At 50.0% G+C, this 19,152-nt stretch overlaps 1 protein-coding gene across 3 annotated transcripts; it reads left to right on the top strand.

Annotated features, from left to right (window-relative positions):
- The first annotated feature begins 883 nt into the window (after nt 1-883).
- Nucleotides 884-19,113, top strand: LOC117403952 (threonine synthase-like 2). Of its 3 annotated transcripts, XM_059024759.1 has the most exons (9): nt 884-1,014; nt 1,599-1,828; nt 10,312-10,506; nt 15,499-15,651; nt 16,738-16,968; nt 17,513-17,661; nt 17,982-18,107; nt 18,483-18,637; nt 18,732-19,113. In XM_059024759.1, the coding sequence occupies exons 2-9, from the start codon at nt 1,606-1,608 to the stop codon at nt 18,946-18,948; spliced, it is 1,449 nt and encodes a 482-aa protein (XP_058880742.1). In that variant the 5' UTR covers nt 884-1,014; nt 1,599-1,605; the 3' UTR covers nt 18,949-19,113. The 3 variants fall into 3 exon arrangements, with proteins under 3 accessions (XP_058880742.1, XP_058880764.1, XP_058880784.1); XM_059024781.1 differs by lacking the exons at nt 884-1,014; nt 1,599-1,828 and adding an exon at nt 2,114-2,742; XM_059024801.1 differs by lacking the exons at nt 884-1,014; nt 1,599-1,828 and adding an exon at nt 3,739-3,822.
- The last annotated feature ends 39 nt before the right edge of the window (nt 19,114-19,152 follow it).

Raw genomic sequence — 19,152 nt, 5'->3', positions numbered from 1 at the left:
GCTGCTCACACACCAACCGAGCGTCTTAACCTCTGTGCAAAAAAGCCGGGCTCATCTGCATTCGTGGTTCTAGAGCTTTTAACCTGGTCTCAGCAGCAGGGGACAGAAACATTAATGGCGGTGTATCACATAAAACACTATATCTGTAAAACAGATGAGCTGAGGTCCTCCGACTCTGGCCTGCTTGTTATCCCCAAGCAAAAGTGCTCCGACTCTCTCCCAGCTTTGGTGCGTGATGCTCCCACCATCACTCTCTTTAAATCAACTCTCAAGACCCGCCTGTTCTCTCTTGCTTTCCATGCTCTTTAAGCCTGATATCTGTTAGCTGTTGCGTCTTTGCTGCTTCTAACTTTTTTTTTCCTGTACTTAATGTATTATGCATTGTTGTTACTGCATCTTGTAAAGCTCTTTGTGATGGTGCTCCACTATGAAAGGCGCTATATAAAATGCAGATTGATTGATTGATTGATTGATTGAGTGAGTGAGACATGTTTCTTGTTGTGTGTGCCTCATGTTGCCCAGCATGTCTGCAATGCCACAGCAAGTAAGGTACAATGTAGGGGAGACCGGGGCTAGTTGAGACACAGGGTAAGGTAGAGTAAAATACTGATAATACTGCAAATAATAAATATACAAGTTAAATACTTTTTTTTTTTTAAATACAGTAATATCCGTTAAAAATAATCATATTAATTATTATTTTGTGGTGGTTGTTAAGATTATTATTATTATTATTATTGATTCTTCAGACATCTTAACTTGAAACTGAAATGCAAAGCCTTCAAACTACTCTGGAAATATACAGTATGTATCCTGGACGAGAGTGTGTCTCCTGAGAGCCAGCAGAGGGCGCTCCCGTGTCCCCTCCTTCACTGTCCTGCACTCTGGAAGCTGTTCGCCTCGCTTCCGAGTCTCGTGATATGAAGACAAAGTCCACGCAGTCTCGAAGTGCTGGTCAGCGTGCTGCTGTACACACGGCCACAGTCCTTCCAGCAGACACACACAGAGACCCCGGTAACTAGTTTTTTTTATTGTTTGCTTTGAGCATACGAAAAGCTTTGATACATGAGCATCAAGCAAGTGTAGCGGATTTAAGCGAGGATCGCAGCCTCGATTACTGCTCTGTGAAACTTAGGGCATGTCTGCACAGCAGTGAAACTTCGTATTTAAAAAAAGAGATCTCTCTTTTATACTACGACTTCTAATAAAACATGAGGTTTAAAGACTTGAATTAAATATGTCATTGTGAAGATTATTATTATTATATTATCATTATTATTATTAGTAGTAGTCGTAGTAGTAGTATTTATTATTATTGACATTGAACTAAACGACGTTCAGGAGTATTCTGAGTTTAAATATTGTTATATAAAAGTACACATACATGCAAACATACATACACACACATACATAAATACACACACACATACATGAATACACACACACATGCATTCATTAATAAATAAACACCTTGTACATATGCATGGTCTGTACTGTGTCCTCTCTCTAAATTTAGTTTTTTTAAGGATTTGCCGGTTATCCAGTCATTCAAATATGAACGATCTCGTATTGATCTGACCCAGCATTCTCCTGTCCAGGTCCAGCATGCGTTACTGTAGCACACGTGGAGGGGTGCTGCGCTGGGACTTCCAGGCGGTGCTGTTCTCTGGCTTCGCTCCGGATGGAGGACTCTTCATGCCTGAGGAGATCCCGGCGCTGGACACTGCCACCCTGCGGAGCTGGAGCCGGCTGTCCTACACTGAGCTGGTGCAGGAGGTCTGCTCTCTCTTCATCCCCCAGCACCTCATCCCCAGAGCGGACCTGGCCGGTAAGCCTGCCTCTCATCTCACACAGCTCTCCTACACTGAGCTGGTGCAGGAGGTCTGCTCTCTCTTCATCCCCCAGCACCTCATCCCCAGAGCGGACCTGGCCGGTAAGCCTGCCTCTCATCTCACACAGCTCTCCTACACTGAGCTGGTGCAGGAGGTCTGCTCTCTCTTCATCCCCAGAGCGGACCTGGCCGGTAAGCCTGCCTCTCATCTCACACAGCTCTCCTACACTGAGCTGGTGCAGGAGGTCTGCTCTCTCTTCATACCCAGCACCTCATCTCCAGAGCGGACCTGGCCGGTAAGCCTGCCTCTCATCTCACACAGCTCTCCTACACTGAGCTGGTGCAGGAGGTCTGCTCTCTCTTCATCCCCCAGCACCTCATCCCCAGAGCGGACCTGGCCGGTAAGCCTGCCTCTCATCTCACACAGCTCTCCTACACTGAGCTGGTGCAGGAGGTCTGCTCTCTCTTCATCCCCCAGCACCTCATCTCCAGAGCGGACCTGGCCGGTAAGCCTGTCTCTCATCTCACACAGCTCTCCTACACTGAGCTGGTGCAGGAGGTCTGCTCTCTCTTCATCCCCAGAGCGGACCTGGCCGGTAAGCCTGTCTCATATCTCACACAGCTCTCCTACACTGAGCTGGTGCAGGAGGTCTGCTCTCTCTTCATCCCCCAGCACCTCATCCCCAGAGCGGACCTGGCTGATAAGCCTGCCTCTCATCTCACACAGCTCTCCTACACTGAGCTGGTGCAGGAGGTCTGCTCTCTCTTCATCCCCCAGCACCTCATCCCCAGAGCGGACCTGGCCGGTAAGCCTGCCTCTCATCTCACACAGCTCTCCTACACTGAGCTGGTGCAGGAGGTCTGCTCTCTCTTCATCCCCCAGCACCTCATCTCCAGAGCGGACCTGGCCGGTAAGCCTGTCTCTCATCTCACACAGCTCTCCTACACTGAGCTGGTGCAGGAGGTCTGCTCTCTCTTCATCCCCAGAGCGGACCTGGCCGGTAAGCCTGCCTCTCATCTCACACAGCTCTCCTACACTGAGCTGGTGCAGGAGGTCTGCTCTCTCTTCATCCCCAGAGCGGACCTGGCCGGTAAGCCTGCCTCTCATCTCACACAGCTCTCCTACACTGAGCTGGTGCAGGAGGTCTGCTCTCTCTTCATCCCCAGAGCGGACCTGGCCGGTAAGCCTGCCTCTCATCTCACACAGCTCTCCTACACTGAGCTGGTGCAGGAGGTCTGCTCTCTCTTCATCCCCCAGCACCTCATCCCCAGAGCGGACCTGGCCGGTAAGCCTGCCTCTCATCTCACACAGCTCTCCTACACTGAGCTGGTGCAGGAGGTCTGCTCTCTCTTCATCCCCCAGCACCTCATCCCCAGAGCGGACCTGGCCGGTAAGCCTGCCTCCCATCTCACACAGCTCTCCTACACTGAGCTGGTGCAGGAGGTCTGCTCTCTCTTCATCCCCCAGCACCTCATCCCCAGAGCGGACCTGGCCGGTAAGCCTGCCTCTCATCTCACACAGCTCTCCTACACTGAGCTGGTGCAGGAGGTCTGCTCTCTCTTCATCCCCAGAGCAGACCTGGCCGGTAAGCCTGCCTCTCATCTCACACAGCTCTCCTACACTGAGCTGGTGCAGGAGGTCTGCTCTCTCTTCATCCCCCAGCACCTCATCCCCAGAGCGGACCTGGCCGGTAAGCCTGCCTCTCATCTCACACAGCTCTCCTACACTGAGCTGGTGCAGGAGGTCTGCTCTCTCTTCATCCCCCAGCACCTCATCCCCAGAGCGGACCTGGCCGGTAAGCCTGCCTCTCATCTCACACAGCTCTCCTACACTGAGCTGGTGCAGGAGGTCTGCTCTCTCTTCATCCCCCAGCACCTCATCCCCAGAGCGGACCTGGCCGGTAAGCCTGCCTCTCATCTCACACAGCTCTCCTACACTGAGCTGGTGCAGGAGGTCTGCTCTCTCTTCATCCCCAGAGCGGACCTGGCCGGTAAGCCTGCCTCTCATCTCACACAGCTCTCCTACACTGAGCTGGTGCAGGAGGTCTGCTCTCTCTTCATCCCCCAGCACCTCATCTCCAGAGCGGACCTGGCTGATAAGGCTGTCTCACATCTCACACAGCTCTCCTTTGCAGTATTTATTTTTCAGGGACTCACCAGCTCAGCAGGTCAGAAATAACTGAAAATGGCGAAAACTGGTATAATTAACTTGTTTTTATGGTGCTTAAATGAACCAGCCATTTCGTTTATGTTCTGTAGATTTCTATAAAAAAATCTGTATATTGTGTTTGCAGCAGTGTAGTTAAACAGTGAGTGATTCCTGTGCCCTGTGCTCTCTCTGCTCAGTGAGTGATTCCAGTGTCCTGTGCTCTCTGTGCTCAGTGAGTGATTCCTGTGCCCTGTGTTCTCTGTGCTCAGTGAGTGATTCCTGTGCCCTGTGCTCTCTGTGCTCAGTGAGTGATTCCTGTGTCCTGTGCTCTCTGTGCTCAGTGAGTGATTCCTATGTCCTGTGCTCTCTGTGCTCAGTGAGTGATTCCTGTGCCCTGTGCTCTCTGTGCTCAGTGAGTGATTCCTGTGCCCTGTGCTCTCTGTGCTCAGTGAGTGATTCCTGTGTCCTGTGCTCTCTGTGCTCAGTGAGTGATTCCTGTGCCCTGTGCTCTCTCTGTGCTCAGTGAGTGATTCCAGTGCCCTGTGCTCTCTCTGCTCAGTGAGTGATTCCTGTGCCCTGTGCTCTCTCTGCTCAGTGAGTGATTCCTGTGCCCTGTGCTCTCTCTGCTCAGTGAGTGATTCCTGTGCCCTGTGCTCTCTCTGCTCAGTGAGTGATTCCAGTGCCCTGTGTTCTCTGTGCTCAGTGAGTGATTCCTGTGTCCTGTGCTCTCTGTGCTCAGTGAGTGATTCCAGTGTCCTGTGCTCTCTCTGCTCAGTGAGTGATTCCTGTGCCCTGTGCTCTCTCTGCTCAGTGAGTGATTCCTGTGCCCTGTGCTCTCTGTGCTCAGTGAGTGATTCCTGTGCCCTGTGCTCTCTCTGCTCAGTGAGTGATTCCAGTGTCCTGTGCTCTCTCTGCTCAGTGAGTGATTCCTGTGTCCTGTGCTCTCTGTGCTCAGTGAGTGATTCCAGTGTCCTGTGCTCTCTCTGCTCAGTGAGTGATTCCTGTGCCCTGTGCTCTCTCTGCTCAGTGAGTGATTCCTGTGTCCTGTGCTCTCTGTGCTCAGTGAGTGATTCCTGTGCCCTGTGCTCTCTCTGCTCAGTGAGTGATTCCTGTGCCCTGTGCTCTCTGTGCTCAGTGAGTGATTCCTGTGTCCTGTGCTCTCTCTGTGCTCAGTGAGTGATTCCTGTGCCCTGTGCTCTCTCTGCTCAGTGAGTGATTCCTGTGTCCTGTGCTCTCTCTGCTCAGTGAGTGATTCCTGTGTCCTGTGCTCTCTCTGCTCAGTGAGTGATTCCTGTGCCCTGTGCTCTCTCTGCTCAGTGAGTGATTCCTGTGCCCTGTGCTCTCTCTGCTCAGTGAGTGATTCCTGTGCCCTGTGCTCTCTCTGTGCTCAGTGAGTGATTCCTGTGCCCTGTGCTCTCTCTGCTCAGTGAGTGATTCCTGTGTCCTGTGCTCTCTCTGCTCAGTGAGTGATTCCTGTGCCCTGTGCTCTCTCTGCTCAGTGAGTGATTCCTGTGCCCTGTGCTCTGTCTGCTCAGTGAGTGATTCCTGTGCCCTGTGCTCTCTCTGTGCTCAGTGAGTGATTCCTGTGTCCTGTGCTCTCTCTGCTCAGTGAGTGATTCCTGTGCCCTGTGCTCTCTCTGCTCAGTGAGTGATTCCTGTGCCCTGTGCTCTCTCTGTGCTCAGTGAGTGATTCCTGTGTCCTGTGCTCTCTCTGCTCAGTGAGTGATTCCTGTGTCCTGTGCTCTCTCTGTGCTCAGTGAGTGATTCCTGTGCCCTGTGCTGTCTGTGCTCAGTGAGTGATTCCTGTGCCCTGTGCTCTCTCTGCTCAGTGAGTGATTCCTGTGTCCTGTGCTCTCTGTGCTCAGTGAGTGATTCCTGTGTCCTGTGCTCTCTCTGCTCAGTGAGTGATTCCTGTGCCCTGTGCTCTCTCTGCTCAGTGAGTGATTCCTGTGCCCTGTGCTCTCTCTGTGCTCAGTGAGTGATTCCTGTGCCCTGTGCTCTCTGTGCTCAGTGAGTGATTCCTGTGCCCTGTGCTCTCTGTGCTCAGTGAGTGATTCCTGTGCCCTGTGCTCTCTGTGCTCAGTGAGTGATTCCAGTGTCCTGTGCTCTCTCTGCTCAGTGAGTGATTCCTGTGCCCTGTGCTCTCTCTGCTCAGTGAGTGATTCCTGTGCCCTGTGCTCTCTGTGCTCAGTGAGTGATTCCAGTGTCCTGTGCTCTCTCTGCTCAGTGAGTGATTCCTGTGCCCTGTGCTCTCTCTGCTCAGTGAGTGATTCCTGTGTCCTGTGCTCTCTGTGCTCAGTGAGTGATTCCTGTGCCCTGTGCTCTCTCTGTCAGTGAGTGATTCCAGTGTCCTGTGCTCTCTCTGCTCAGTGAGTGATTCCAGTGTCCTGTGCTCTCTGTGCTCAGTGAGTGATTCCTGTGTCCTGTGCTCTCTGTGCTCAGTGAGTGATTCCAGTGTCCTGTGCTCTCTGTGCTCAGTGAGTGATTCCTGTGCCCTGTGCTCTCTGTGCTCAGTGAGTGATTCCTGTGTCCTGTGCTCTCTCTGTGCTCAGTGAGTGATTCCTGTGTCCTGTGCTCTCTCTGCTCAGTGAGTGATTCCTGTGCCCTGTGCTCTCTCTGCTCAGTGAGTGATTCCTGTGCCCTGTGCTCTCTGTGCTCAGTGAGTGATTCCAGTGTCCTGTGCTCTCTGTGCTCAGTGAGTGATTCCAGTGTCCTGTGCTCTCTCTGCTCAGTGAGTGATTCCTGTACCCTGTGCTCTCTGTGCTCAGTGAGTGATTCCTGTGTCCTGTGCTCTCTCTGCTCAGTGAGTGATTCCAGTGCCCTGTGCTCTCTGTGCTCAGTGAGTGATTCCTGTGTCCTGTGCTCTCTCTGTGCTCAGTGAGTGATTCCTGTGTCCTGTGCTCTCTCTGCTCAGTGAGTGATTCCTGTGCCCTGTGCTCTCTGTGCTCAGTGAGTGATTCCTGTGCCCTGTGCTCTCTCTGCTCAGTGAGTGATTCCAGTGTCCTGTGCTCTCTGTGCTCAGTGAGTGATTCCAGTGTCCTGTGCTCTCTCTGCTCAGTGAGTGATTCCTGTGCCCTGTGCTCTCTCTGCTCAGTGAGTGATTCCTGTGCCCTGTGCTCTCTCTGCTCAGTGAGTGATTCCTGTGCCCTGTGCTCTCTCTGCTCAGTGAGTGATTCCTGTGTCCTGTGCTCTCTGTGCTCAGTGAGTGATTCCAGTGTCCTGTGCTCTCTGTGCTCAGTGAGTGATTCCTGTGCCCTGTGCTGTCTGTGCTCAGTGAGTGATTCCTGTGTCCTGTGCTCTCTATGCTCAGTGAGTGATTCCTGTGCCCTGTGCTCTCTCTGCTCAGTGAGTGATTCCTGTGCCCTGTGCTCTCTCTGCTCAGTGAGTGATTCCTGTGCCCTGTGCGCTCTCTGTGCTCAGTGAGTGATTCCTGTGCTCTCTCTGCTCAGTGAGTGATTCCTGTGCCCTGTGCTCTCTCTCTGCTCAGTGAGTGATTCCTGTGCCCTGTGCTCTCTGTGCTCAGTGAGTGATTCCTGTGCCCTGTGCTCTCTCTGCTCAGTGAGTGATTCCTGTGCCCTGTGCTCTCTCTGCTCAGTGAGTGATTCCAGTGTCCTTTGCTCTCTGTGCTCAGTGAGTGATTCCTGTGCCCTGTGCTCTCTCTGCTCAGTGAGTGATTCCTATGTCCTGTGCTCTCTGTGCTCAGTGAGTGATTCCAGTGTCCTGTGCTCTCTCTGCTCAGTGAGTGATTCCTGTGCCCTGTGCTCTCTCTGCTCAGTGAGTGATTCCTGTGTCCTGTGCTCTCTCTGCTCAGTGATTGATTCCTGTGCCCTGTGCTCTCTCTGCTCAGTGAGTGATTCCTGTGCCCTGTGCTCTCTCTGCTCAGTGAGTGATTCCAGTGTCCTTTGCTCTCTGTGCTCAGTGAGTGATTCCTGTGTCCTGTGCTCTCTCTGCTCAGTGAGTGATTCCTGTGCCCTGTGCTCTCTCTGCTCAGTGAGTGATTCCAGTGTCCTGTGCTCTCTCTGTGCTCAGTGAGTGATTCCTGTGCCCTGTGCTCTCTCTGCTCAGTGAGTGATTCCTTTGTCCTGTGCTCTCTGTGCTCAGTGAGTGATTCCAGTGTCCTGTGCTCTCTGCTCAGTGAGTGATTCCTATGTCCTGTGCTCTCTGTGCTCAGTGAGTGATTCCTGTGCCCTGTGCTCTCTCTGTGCTCAGTGAGTGATTCCTGTGCCCTGTGCTCTCTGTGCTCAGTGAGTGATTCCTGTGCCCTGTGCTCTCTGTGCTCAGTGAGTGATTCCTGTGCCCTGTGCTCTCTGTGCTCAGTGAGTGATTCCAGTGTCCTGTGCTCTCTGTGCTCAGTGAGTGATTCCAGTGTCCTGTGCTCTCTCTGTGCTCAGTGAGTGATTCCTATGTCCTGTGCTCTCTGTGCTCAGTGAGTGATTCCTGTGCCCTGTGCTCTCTCTGTGCTCAGTGAGTGATTCCTGTGCCCTGTGCTCTCTGTGCTCAGTGAGTGATTCCTGTGCCCTGTGCTCTCTGTGCTCAGTGAGTGATTCCTGTGCCCTGTGCTCTCTCTGCTCAGTGAGTGATTCCAGTGCCCTGTGCTCTCTGTGCTCAGTGAGTGATTCCTGTGTCCTGTGCTCTCTCTGTGCTCAGTGAGTGATTCCTGTGTCCTGTGCTCTCTGTGCTCAGTGAGTGATTCCTGTGCCCTGTGCTCTCTCTGCTCAGTGAGTGATTCCTGTGCCCTGTGCTCTCTGTGCTCAGTGAGTGATTCCTGTGTCCTGTGCTCTCTGTGCTCAGTGAGTGATTCCTGTGCCCTGTGCTCTCTGTGCTCAGTGAGTGATTCCTGTGTCCTGTGCTCTCTGTGCTCAGTGAGTGATTCCTGTGCCCTGTGCTCTCTCTGCTCAGTGAGTGATTCCAGTGTCCTGTGCTTTCTCTGCTCAGTGAGTGATTCCTGTGCCCTGTGCTCTCTGTGCTCAGTGAGTGATTCCAGTGCCCTGTGCTCTCTCTGCTCAGTGAGTGATTCCTGTGTCCTGTGCTCTCTCTGCTCAGTGAGTGATTCCTGTGCCCTGTGCTCTCTCTGCTCAGTGAGTGATTCCTGTGCCCTGTGCTCTCTCTGCTCAGTGAGTGATTCCAGTGTCCTGTGCTCTCTGTGCTCAGTGAGTGATTCCTGTGCCCTGTGCTCTCTCTGCTCAGTGAGTGATTCCTGTGCCCTGTGCTCTCTCTGCTCAGTGAGTGATTCCAGTGTCCTGTGCTCTCTCTGCTCAGTGAGTGATTCCAGTGCCCTGTGCTCTCTCTGCTCAGTGAGTGATTCCAGTGTCCTGTGCTCTCTCTGCTCAGTGAGTGATTCCTGTGCCCTGTGCTCTCTCTGCTCAGTGAGTGATTCCTGTGTCCTGTGCTCTCTCTGCTCAGTGAGTGATTCCTGTGCCCTGTGCTCTCTGTGCTCAGTGAGTGATTCCTGTGCCCTGTGCTCTCTCTGCTCAGTGAGTGATTCCTGTGCCCTGTGCTCTCTCTGCTCAGTGAGTGATTCCTGTGCCCTGTGCTCTCTCTGCTCAGTGAGTGATTCCTGTGTCCTGTGCTCTCTCTGCTCAGTGAGTGATTCCTGTGCCCTGTGCTCTCTGTGCTCAGTGAGTGATTCCTGTGCCCTGTGCTCTCTCTGCTCAGTGAGTGATTCCTGTGCCCTGTGCTCTCTCTGCTCAGTGAGTGATTCCAGTGCCCTGTGCTCTCTCTGCTCAGTGAGTGATTCCTGTGCCCTGTGCTCTCTCTGCTCAGTGAGTGATTCCTGTGCCCTGTGCTCTCTCTGCTCAGTGAGTGATTCCTGTGCCCTGTGCTCTCTCTGCTCAGTGAGTGATTCCAGTGCCCTGTGCTCTCTCTGCTCAGTGAGTGATTCCAGTGCCCTGTGCTCTCTCTGCTCAGTGAGTGATTCCTGTGCCCTGTGCTCTCTCTGCTCAGTGAGTGATTCCTGTGCCCTGTGCTCTCTCTGCTCAGTGAGTGATTCCTGTGTCCTGTGCTCTCTCTGCTCAGTTAGTGATTCCTGTGCCCTGTGCTCTCTGTGCTCAGTGAGTGATTCCTGTGCCCTGTGCTCTCTGTGCTCAGTGAGTGATTCCTGTGTCCTGTGCTCTCTCTGCTCAGTGAGTGATTCCTGTGCCCTGTGCTCTCTCTGCTCAGTGAGTGATTCCTGTGCCCTGTGCTGTCTGTGCTCAGTGAGTGATTCCTGTGCCCTGTGCTCTCTCTGCTCAGTGAGTGATTCCTGTGCCCTGTCCTCTCTCTGTCAGTGAGTGATTCCAGTGTCCTGTGCTCTCTGTGCTCAGTGAGTGATTCCTGTGCCCTGTGCTCTTAGCTCTCCTCAGCACAGCGTTCAGCCGGTTCCCGCTGGCAGAGGTGGTGCGTGTGGCCAGGCTGAAGGACGGACTTCGTGTGGTGGAGTTGTGGCACGGGGCTACGCTGGCCTTCAAGGACCTGGCCATGTCCTGCGTGGGGCAGTTCCTGCGCTACTTCCTGAGCAAGCTCAACAGACACGCCACCATCGTGGTCGGTACGTAGAGATCTTCAACAGCCTGGTTTCCTTCCCGGGATCCTGCTGTCCTGTACTACTGGCTTATAGGTGCTCCTAATAGTGATGTTGTATTTTCCTGTCCAAAACTAAATGTCTGCAAACTCCCCTTGCTTTTAAACAGCTGCCTGGTATACTAGGTGGGACCAGACCCAGTCCTGCTTAGATTCCAACGTGTGTCTGTGTTTTAGGGAAGAGCTGTGGATAGGGGGCGACCTCATAAACCCATTAAGCCCAGAAGAGTTAAACAACATGCTGCTCAGGAACATCCACCCTTATAGTACAGCTGACAAGCAAACGTATTGTGCATTTTATGATAAAAGCATGACATCTTCTACAGTCTTTCTACACACCCTGAGGTTTATTTTCAGAAGTGGAGCCATCTCAGATTTGACTTTGAGAGGTCAGTGAGTTTGGACAATGCTGATTTTCACTTGTCTGAACCCTGCATCATAATACATACAAATAAAAAGATAAACCACTTTTATGAGCATTATGCTTTTGTTCTGTCCCACAGAGTTTATATGTACATAATAATGCAGAAGCCACCATACATTATTGATCTCTCGCGGCACGCGTGCAGTAAGGTGGAGGTGAAACGTGCAGGACATCAAAAAATGTTTTAAGGACACAAAAAGTATTTTGAAAACACCAAAAATATTTTTTTTAACTTCCAAAAATATTTTGAACACACACAAAATATTTTTTGAGTCCTCAGAATGTTTTTGGAATTTTTAAAACACAAAAAATATTTTAAGGAAACAAAAAGTATTTTGAGGAAACACAAACTATTTTGAAGAAATAACAAGTATTTTAAGAACATGATAAATCCTTGTGTTCTGAGAATATTTATTTTATATTTTTTTTATAATTGCACAGTGCAATACTACACCATTGTGACATGCTTGTATGCTGCAGGTGAGTTTCTTGTGCATGATCAGCACCTCTTTAGCGCTGGCAGCCGGTGTAGTAAATATTAACACACTAACTCGTGTTTCTTTCGTTCATTAGTCACGAGTGGATTCAGTAAAATCATCAAACTTCATTGAAGTAAATTAAAAGTCCATGTTATATACAAAGCAGATACATTTTTGTCTTTATCAGAGGGAAAAAACAGAATATTCAGATCTGCACAACAGGTGTCGCTAAATAGAGACACAAATCATCCTCAATAAAAAGTTTCAGTCAAGTTCACTTGGGTAATTAATTATAACTAATCCAAGTTCAAAACAACAGGTTGAACAGGTATTCAAATTGATTACATAATTGGTATTAGAGACAATTGTATTGAACCTTTTTCTCTGGTGTTCGTGCCCTCTCCTCACCTATAACCATGGCAAAGCATCACATCCTGGTAGACCCTACCACACCTAAACCCAAGCCCTCCAAGCCAGCTGGCAGTACTAATTGGGATCTGTGTGTGCTTTATCAGAAGAGGCTGGGGAAGCTTTGCACGGTCCAGCTAAATCAACCAAGGCACTCACTGGCAGCGGCTACAAATCATTAGCAGGTCACCTCGATCAGTTTCAGGAACTTGTGCTATGAACTCATTCACTGTGGATCACCCTTCCAGAAGCATCACAGTCGTGCTATGAACTCATGCACTGTGGACCACCCTTCCAGAAGCATCACAGTCGTGCTATGAACTCATTCACTGTGGACCACCCTTCCAGAAACATCACAGTCGTGCTATGAACTCATTCACTGTGGACCACCCTTCCAGAAGCATCACAGTGGTGCTATGAACTCATTCACTGTGGACCACCCTTCCAGAAGCATCACAGTGGTGCTATGAACTCATTCACTGTGGACCACCCTTCCAGAAGCATCACAGTCAAGCTATGAACTCATTCACTGTGGACCACCCTTCCAGAAGCATCACAGTCGTGCCGTGAACTCATTCACTGTGGACCACCCTTCCAGAAGCATCACAGTCGTGCCGTGAACTCATTCACTGTGGACCACCCTTCCAGAAGCATCACAGTCGTGCTGTGAACTCATTCACTGTGGACCACCCTTCCAGAAACATCACAGTCGTGCTATGAACTCATTCACTGTGGACCACCCTTCCAGAAGCATCACAGTCGTGCTATGAACTCATTCACTGTGGACCACCCTTCCAGAAGCATCACAGTCGTGCTGTGAACTCATTCACTGTGGACCACCCTTCCAGAAGCATCACAGTCGTGCTGTGAACTCATTCACTGTGGACCACCCTTCCAGAAGCATCACAGTCGTGCTATGAACTCATTCACTGTGGACCACCCTTCCAGAAGCATCACAGTCGTGCTGTGAACTCATTCACTGTGGACCACCCTTCCAGAAGCATCACAGTCGTGCTGTGAACTCATTCACTGTGGACCACCCTTCCAGAAGCATCACAGTCGTGCTGTGAACTCATTCACTGTGGACCACCCTTCCAGAAACATCACAGTCGTGCTATGAACTCATTCACTGTGGACCACCCTTCCAGAAGCATCACAGTCGTGCTATGAACTCATTCACTGTGGACCACCCTTCCAGAAGCATCACAGTCGTGCTGTGAACTCATTCACTGTGGACCACCCTTCCAGAAGCATCACAGTCATGCTATGAACTCATTCACTGTGGACCACCCTTCCAGAAGCATCACAGTCGTGCTATGAACTCATTCACTGTGGACCACCCTTCCAGAAGCATCACAGTCATGCTATGAACTCATTCACTGTGGACCACCCTTCCAGAAGCATCACAGTCGTGCTATGAACTCATTCACTGTGGACCACCCTTCCAGAAGCATCACAGTCGTGCTATGAACTCATTCACTGTGGACCACCCTTCCAGAAGCATCACAGTCGTGCTATGAACTCATTCACTGTGGACCACCCTTCCAGAAGCATCACAGTCGTGCTGTGAACTCATTCACTGTGGACCACCCTTCCAGAAGCATCACAGTCGTGCTATGAACTCATTCACTGTGGACCACCCTTCCAGAAGCATCACAGTCGTGCTGTGAACTCATTCACTGTGGACCACCCTTCCAGAAGCATCACAGTCATGCTATGAACTCATTCACTGTGGACCACCCTTCCAGAAGCATCACAGTCGTGCTATGAACTCATTCACTGTGGACCACCCTTCCAGAAGCATCACAGTCATGCTATGAACTCATTCACTGTGGACCACCCTTCCAGAAGCATCACAGTCGTGCTATGAACTCATTCACTGTGGACCACCCTTCCAGAAGCATCACAGTCGTGCTATGAACTCATTCACTGTGGACCACCCTTCCAGAAGCATCACAGTCGTGCTATGAACTCATTCACTGTGGACCACCCTTCCAGAAGCATCACAGTCGTGCTGTGAACTCATTCACTGTGGACCACCCTTCCAGAAGCATCACAGTCGTGCTATGAACTCATTCACTGTGGACCACCCTTTCAGAAACATCACAGTCGTGCTGTGAACTCATTCACTGTGGACCACCCTTCCAGAAGCATCACAGTCGTGCTATGAACTCATTCACTGTGGACCACCCTTCCAGAAGCATCACAGTGGTGCTATGAACTCATTCACTGTGGACCACCCTTCCAGAAGCATCACAGTCGTGCTGTGAACTCATTCACTGTGGACCACCCTTCCAGAAGCATCACAGTCGTGCTATGAACTCATTCACTGTGGACCACCCTTCCAGAAGCATCACAGTCGTGCTGTGAACTCATTCACTGTGGACCACCCTTCCAGAAGCATCACAGTCGTGCTATGAACTCATTCACTGTGGACCACCCTTCCAGAAGCATCACAGTCGTGCTATGAACTCATTCACTGTGGACCACCCTTCCAGAAGCATCACAGTCGTGCTATGAACTCATTCACTGTGGACCACCCTTCCAGAAGCATCACAGTCGTGCTGTGAACTCATTCACTGTGGACCACCCTTCCAGAAGCATCACAGTCATGCTATGAACTCATTCACTGTGGACCACCCTTCCAGAAGCATCACAGTCGTGCTATGAACTCATTCACTGTGGACCACCCTTCCAGAAGCATCACAGTCGTGCTATGAACTCATTCACTGTGGACCACCCTTCCAGAAGCATCACAGTCGTGCTGTGAACTCATTCACTGTGGACCACCCTTCCAGAAGCATCACAGTCGTGCTGTGAACTCATTCACTGTGGACCACCCTTCCAGAAGCATCACAGTCGTGCTGTGAACTCATTCACTGTGGGTGTAGGAAGGGATGCACTGAGCAATGCAAGTGCACTGCCCTCTGCTCCTGTTCTGGAGAAGGTTAGCACTAAGCTAGTACTTAGATCATTACTCGGACCTACCAGTTCTTTAGATCTTTGCATCAGATAGGTATCTGTGTCTATATCTATTGTACATGTAGACCCCACATTTCTAATAAACTGTTTTATTTGTGGCATTCATTACACCTTCCCAATCGGACAGCACATGTGAGCCCTGAGTGAGGTCAACAGAGGTCAAACCTCCAGTGATTTCACATGTGACAAATAGTGTTCCAGGACCCAGAAATACACATAAAACGATGTCATTTAGGGAGTTATGATCATGTTTTATGACATTCGGTGCTAAAATAGCAAATAATTGTTGTCCGAGGTCATTGACCTCTCAAGGTCATCAGAAGTCAAATCTGAGATGGCTCCACTTCTGAAAATAAACCTCAGGGTGTGTAGAAAGACTGTAGAAAATGTCATGCTTTTATCATAAAATGCACAGTACTTTTTATATATGAGTTTATCAGCTGTACTATTAGAAAAGTTTACTGTGTTGCACAAAGACAAAAGAACAGCAAAGTGCAGCGTAGTGAAAGCATTTTGAAGCACAGGAAAGTCAAGTCTGCAAAGGGATTGCAAAACATGGTAAACACTTGCATAGGAAACTGCAGAAATACTGCGGTAGGCTTTTCGAGGGGCAGGTACGGAGAAGCAGGGATACCAGCACTCACTCCCGCAGCTTCTCTTCATGCAGGGACCTCCGGAGACACGGGGAGCTCAGCTATCGAGAGCGTGCGCGGGATGGAGGGGGTCGACATCATCGTGACCTTCCCAAAGGGGCGCTGCACCCCTGTGCAGGAGCTGCAGATGACCACCGTCAAGGAGGACAACGTGCACGTGTTTGCAGGTCAGTGCATGAGCGGCTGTGAGGTCAGAGCCCTGCACTGGGCACGAAAGCAAAAAAGAGAGATTTGAATTTTAAAACATGATTTTAAAACACCTGGTTCTGAACTAGGTTAAGAAAGCTCTGTTTGCTATCTTTGCCTTCCAGGATGTCTGTTGCTATTTTACTAAGTCATTTCAACCCAGCAATGTTTTTGGTGTGTTGCTGTTTTACTAAGTCATTTCAACCCAGCAGTGTTTTTGGGTATCTTGCTGGCTGTTATTGACAGGAAATAAGCCATCGAAGAGGTGGGGACGACTTCACCCGCCCGGTGAAGTGACCAAGCAAGTGCAACACTAACTGAAAGCATGGCTTGCAAACAGAGATGAATTTAACCTTGTGTAGTACCAGGTGTTCACTTTGAGCTCATTAAAAAACAAAATCACAGTTCTAGTGAAAAACTGTTTTTATTTTTGATTCTGTAAAGTCTAGTGGTTAACACTGATTCCGGTATTCTTACTGCATTCCAGGATCCAGGGTTACCAGACTTCACCGGAACTACTTAGAAAAGCCCATGTCAACCAGCGCTTATTACAGATGAGGGTTAGGGGGCTAGATTTCTTCAAACATGTAACAAATATATTTTAGAAGGTACTGGGCTAAATTCTCAAAGCTATTTACTCCAAATCAACATTAGTACAAAGGAAAAACACACCCAATAAAGTTACCAAACCAGATACAAACAACTAAGACTTTTAACTGAATAACCTTTAAGTAGTCTTAAGTTGTTTCCTGTTTGTTTCAGAATTGTAATGGTGTTTTTTTTTTTTTTTTCCCCTTTCAGGTAAGAATTGCACTAATGACAGTTTGGAGTAAATAGCTTTGAGAATCCAGCCCACTGTATTGTGTTGGTTAGTTGCAATGTTACATGGAACACCCCTTCCTCTGGGATTCTTCAATAAGGTGAATTAATGAATTAGGGTTACAGGTACGAGGCTACGCTGGAAATTGTTAGAAAAGCCCGTGTAAACCAGTGCCATCAGGTGGTTAGTAGTGGTACTGCATTGAAAAGGGTCAGGGGAGAATGGCTGTTGTTTCTCGCCCCTGCAGCTGATGGCACCTCTGATGACATCGACGTGCCGATCCGGAAGCTGTTCTCCGACGCTGGGTTTGTGGAGCAGCACGGGCTGATGAGTCTGAACTCTGTGAACTGGGCTCGGATCATGGTGCAGGTGGCACACTTCTTCTACGCCTACTTTCAGTGCGCACCCTCACTGGAGAACTCACCGCTGCCTGAAGTGGAGATAGTGGTGCCCACTGGGGGAGCTGGGAACATCACAGGTACACAGGGAGAATCCAGAGCTGAGGGACTGGGAGGGAGGCAGTGTGTCTAGTGGTTAGAGCTGAGGGACTGGGAGGGAGGCAGTGTGTCTAGTGGTTAGAGCTGAGGGACTGGGAGGGAGGCAGTGTGTCTAGTGGTTAGAGCTGAGGGACTGGGAGGGAGGCAGTGTGTCTAGTGGTTAGAGCTGAGGGACTGGGAGGGAGGCAGTGTGTCTAGTGGTTAGAGCTGTGGGACTGGGAGGGAGGCAGTGTGTCTAGTGGTTAGAGCTGAGGGACTGGGAGGGAGGCAGCGTGTCTAGTGGTTAGAGCTGAGGGACTGGGAGGGAGGCAGTGTGTCTAGTGGTTAGAGCTGAGGGACTGGGAGGGAGGCAGTGTGTCTAGTGGTTAGAGCTGAGGGACTGGGAGGGAGGCAGTGTGTCTAGTGGTTAGAGCTCAGGGACAAACTGCCTCCCTCCCAGTCCTTCAGTTCACTGATGAACTGAAGCTATGCATGTACTTGTTATGAAATCCCCACTCCACTCTAATAGTAACTGACTTCCTGCAGCTGGGTGTGTGGCAGTGAAGATGGGCCTGCCTGTGCGCCTCGTTGCCGTGGTGAATGAGAATGATATCATCCACAGAGCCGTTCAGCTTGGGGATTTCTCCCTATCCGAGTCTGTGAAGCACACGCTGGCTCCAGCCATCGATATCCAGGTGAGGATCCTACACAGGGAACGGCAGCCTCCGTTCATCCTTACACACACACACACTGCTGTAGTATAATTTAATAATCAAACTTCTTGACATCACCAGAAAAAAATGACACTTTTCATTAGTCTAATACTAATGACAAACCAGTGTAAGAAGCAGACCGTTTTCATAGAACGGCACAGTATGGTAAAAAGTGATATTGTCCCCCAAATATCAAGCTCAAGTGAACCATCTGAACAGACTGGTGCTACTGCTTCTCTGTGCTGTAACAGCCCACGCTGTGCGGGTGGCTCAGTGTTCCGCTCTCGCTTGGTGTTTTCCAGGACCCCTACAATATGGAGCGGGTGTTCTGGCTGCTGTCTGGAATGGATAGCAGCTTGATGAAAGGGCTGATGGAGGAGTTCTACTCCACAGGGAAGCTGAGATTACCACCAGGTTTGCACAAGACGGTCAGTATCATGTTTTTAAATAAAAGAAAATACATATTTGATAAAATGTGTTTTTCTTTCAAAACTGCACATTTACACCCTACAGTGCTCCCTCGTAATAACTGGCTCTTTCTATTAGCCCTACAGTCCTGCCTCCCATTTGCCCCACAGTGTCCTTACTCCAGCATGTGTTCTTGTTAGAAGGCAGAACACACATTCCAAAGTCTGTTAGCTATGACTCCTGACTACAGCCTTATACAGTGGGAGCCCTGTACTGTATATAGTGAATATCAGACTGCCCTAATAAAAAAGCTCACAAACAAGATCCAAGTGCCTCTTGTCGGTCCGTGCTGCAGTCTGACCTGGGGATGACCCCGGTGTGTTGCTATGCCCCAGGTCTCAGAGGTGGTGTCCTCCCGGTCAGTGACGGACAGAGACATCGTGGAGACCATGAGGAGATGCTGGGAGGAGAACCACTACCTGCTGTGCCCCCACTCTGCGGTCGCAGTGCAGCATCATTACCAGCAGCAGCAGCAGCTCAAACACGCCAGGTACAGCTTTAGACGCTCACAGCAGGAACTGGGGCTTCGTACCTGTTAAACAAGCAACTAACAATAAAACAAACAATATAATATTGTTGTTCAGTCTTCCCAGGTGTTGCCTAGCAACTGCCTCTGCGGCGAAGTTCCAGGATGCAGTGCTGAAGGCGGGACTAACCCCCGAGATCCCTGCGGAAATCCGAGCCCTGGAAACCATGGTGACACACTCCACCCCGATGAGGAGAGGGGAATGCTGGGAAGGAATCCTGAGAGAGAAGATTGAGCTCATCTCCAGCACCAGGAAAGGAGGGAACTCCGTGTAGCTCACCTTACACATACTGGACAATTTCAGTATTTTACTGTGCAATAATCCAGTTCTGAAAACATTTAAAAATGTTTTTCAGAAATGTAAATGTGACCCTTGCTGCTTAGAAAATCTGGCAATAAAATAAATAAATAAATAAATAAAAATAATAACAACATTGTTACTGCTACTCTACTGATTTCATTTCTTTTTTTGTTTCAAA

This window comes from Acipenser ruthenus, chromosome 1 (genome assembly GCF_902713425.1).
Source record: "Acipenser ruthenus chromosome 1, fAciRut3.2 maternal haplotype, whole genome shotgun sequence".
In the NCBI taxonomy this organism is placed as follows: domain Eukaryota; kingdom Metazoa; phylum Chordata; class Actinopteri; order Acipenseriformes; family Acipenseridae; genus Acipenser; species Acipenser ruthenus.
This window is presented reverse-complemented; position numbering and strand designations above follow the sequence as displayed.

What these genes read in the sequence shown, in the direction of transcription:
- LOC117403952 (XM_059024759.1), top strand. Translation starts at nt 1,606, where the DNA reads ATGCGTTACTGTAGCACACGTGGAGGGGTGCTGCGCTGGGACTTCCAG. An exon ending in CAACGTGCACGTGTTTGCAG is followed by an intron (nt 15,652 to 16,737) that starts GTCAGTGCATGA and finishes TCGCCCCTGCAG; the next exon opens with CTGATGGCACCTCTGATGAC. An exon ending in CTCCAGCCATCGATATCCAG is followed by an intron (nt 17,662 to 17,981) that starts GTGAGGATCCTA and finishes GGTGTTTTCCAG; the next exon opens with GACCCCTACAATATGGAGCG.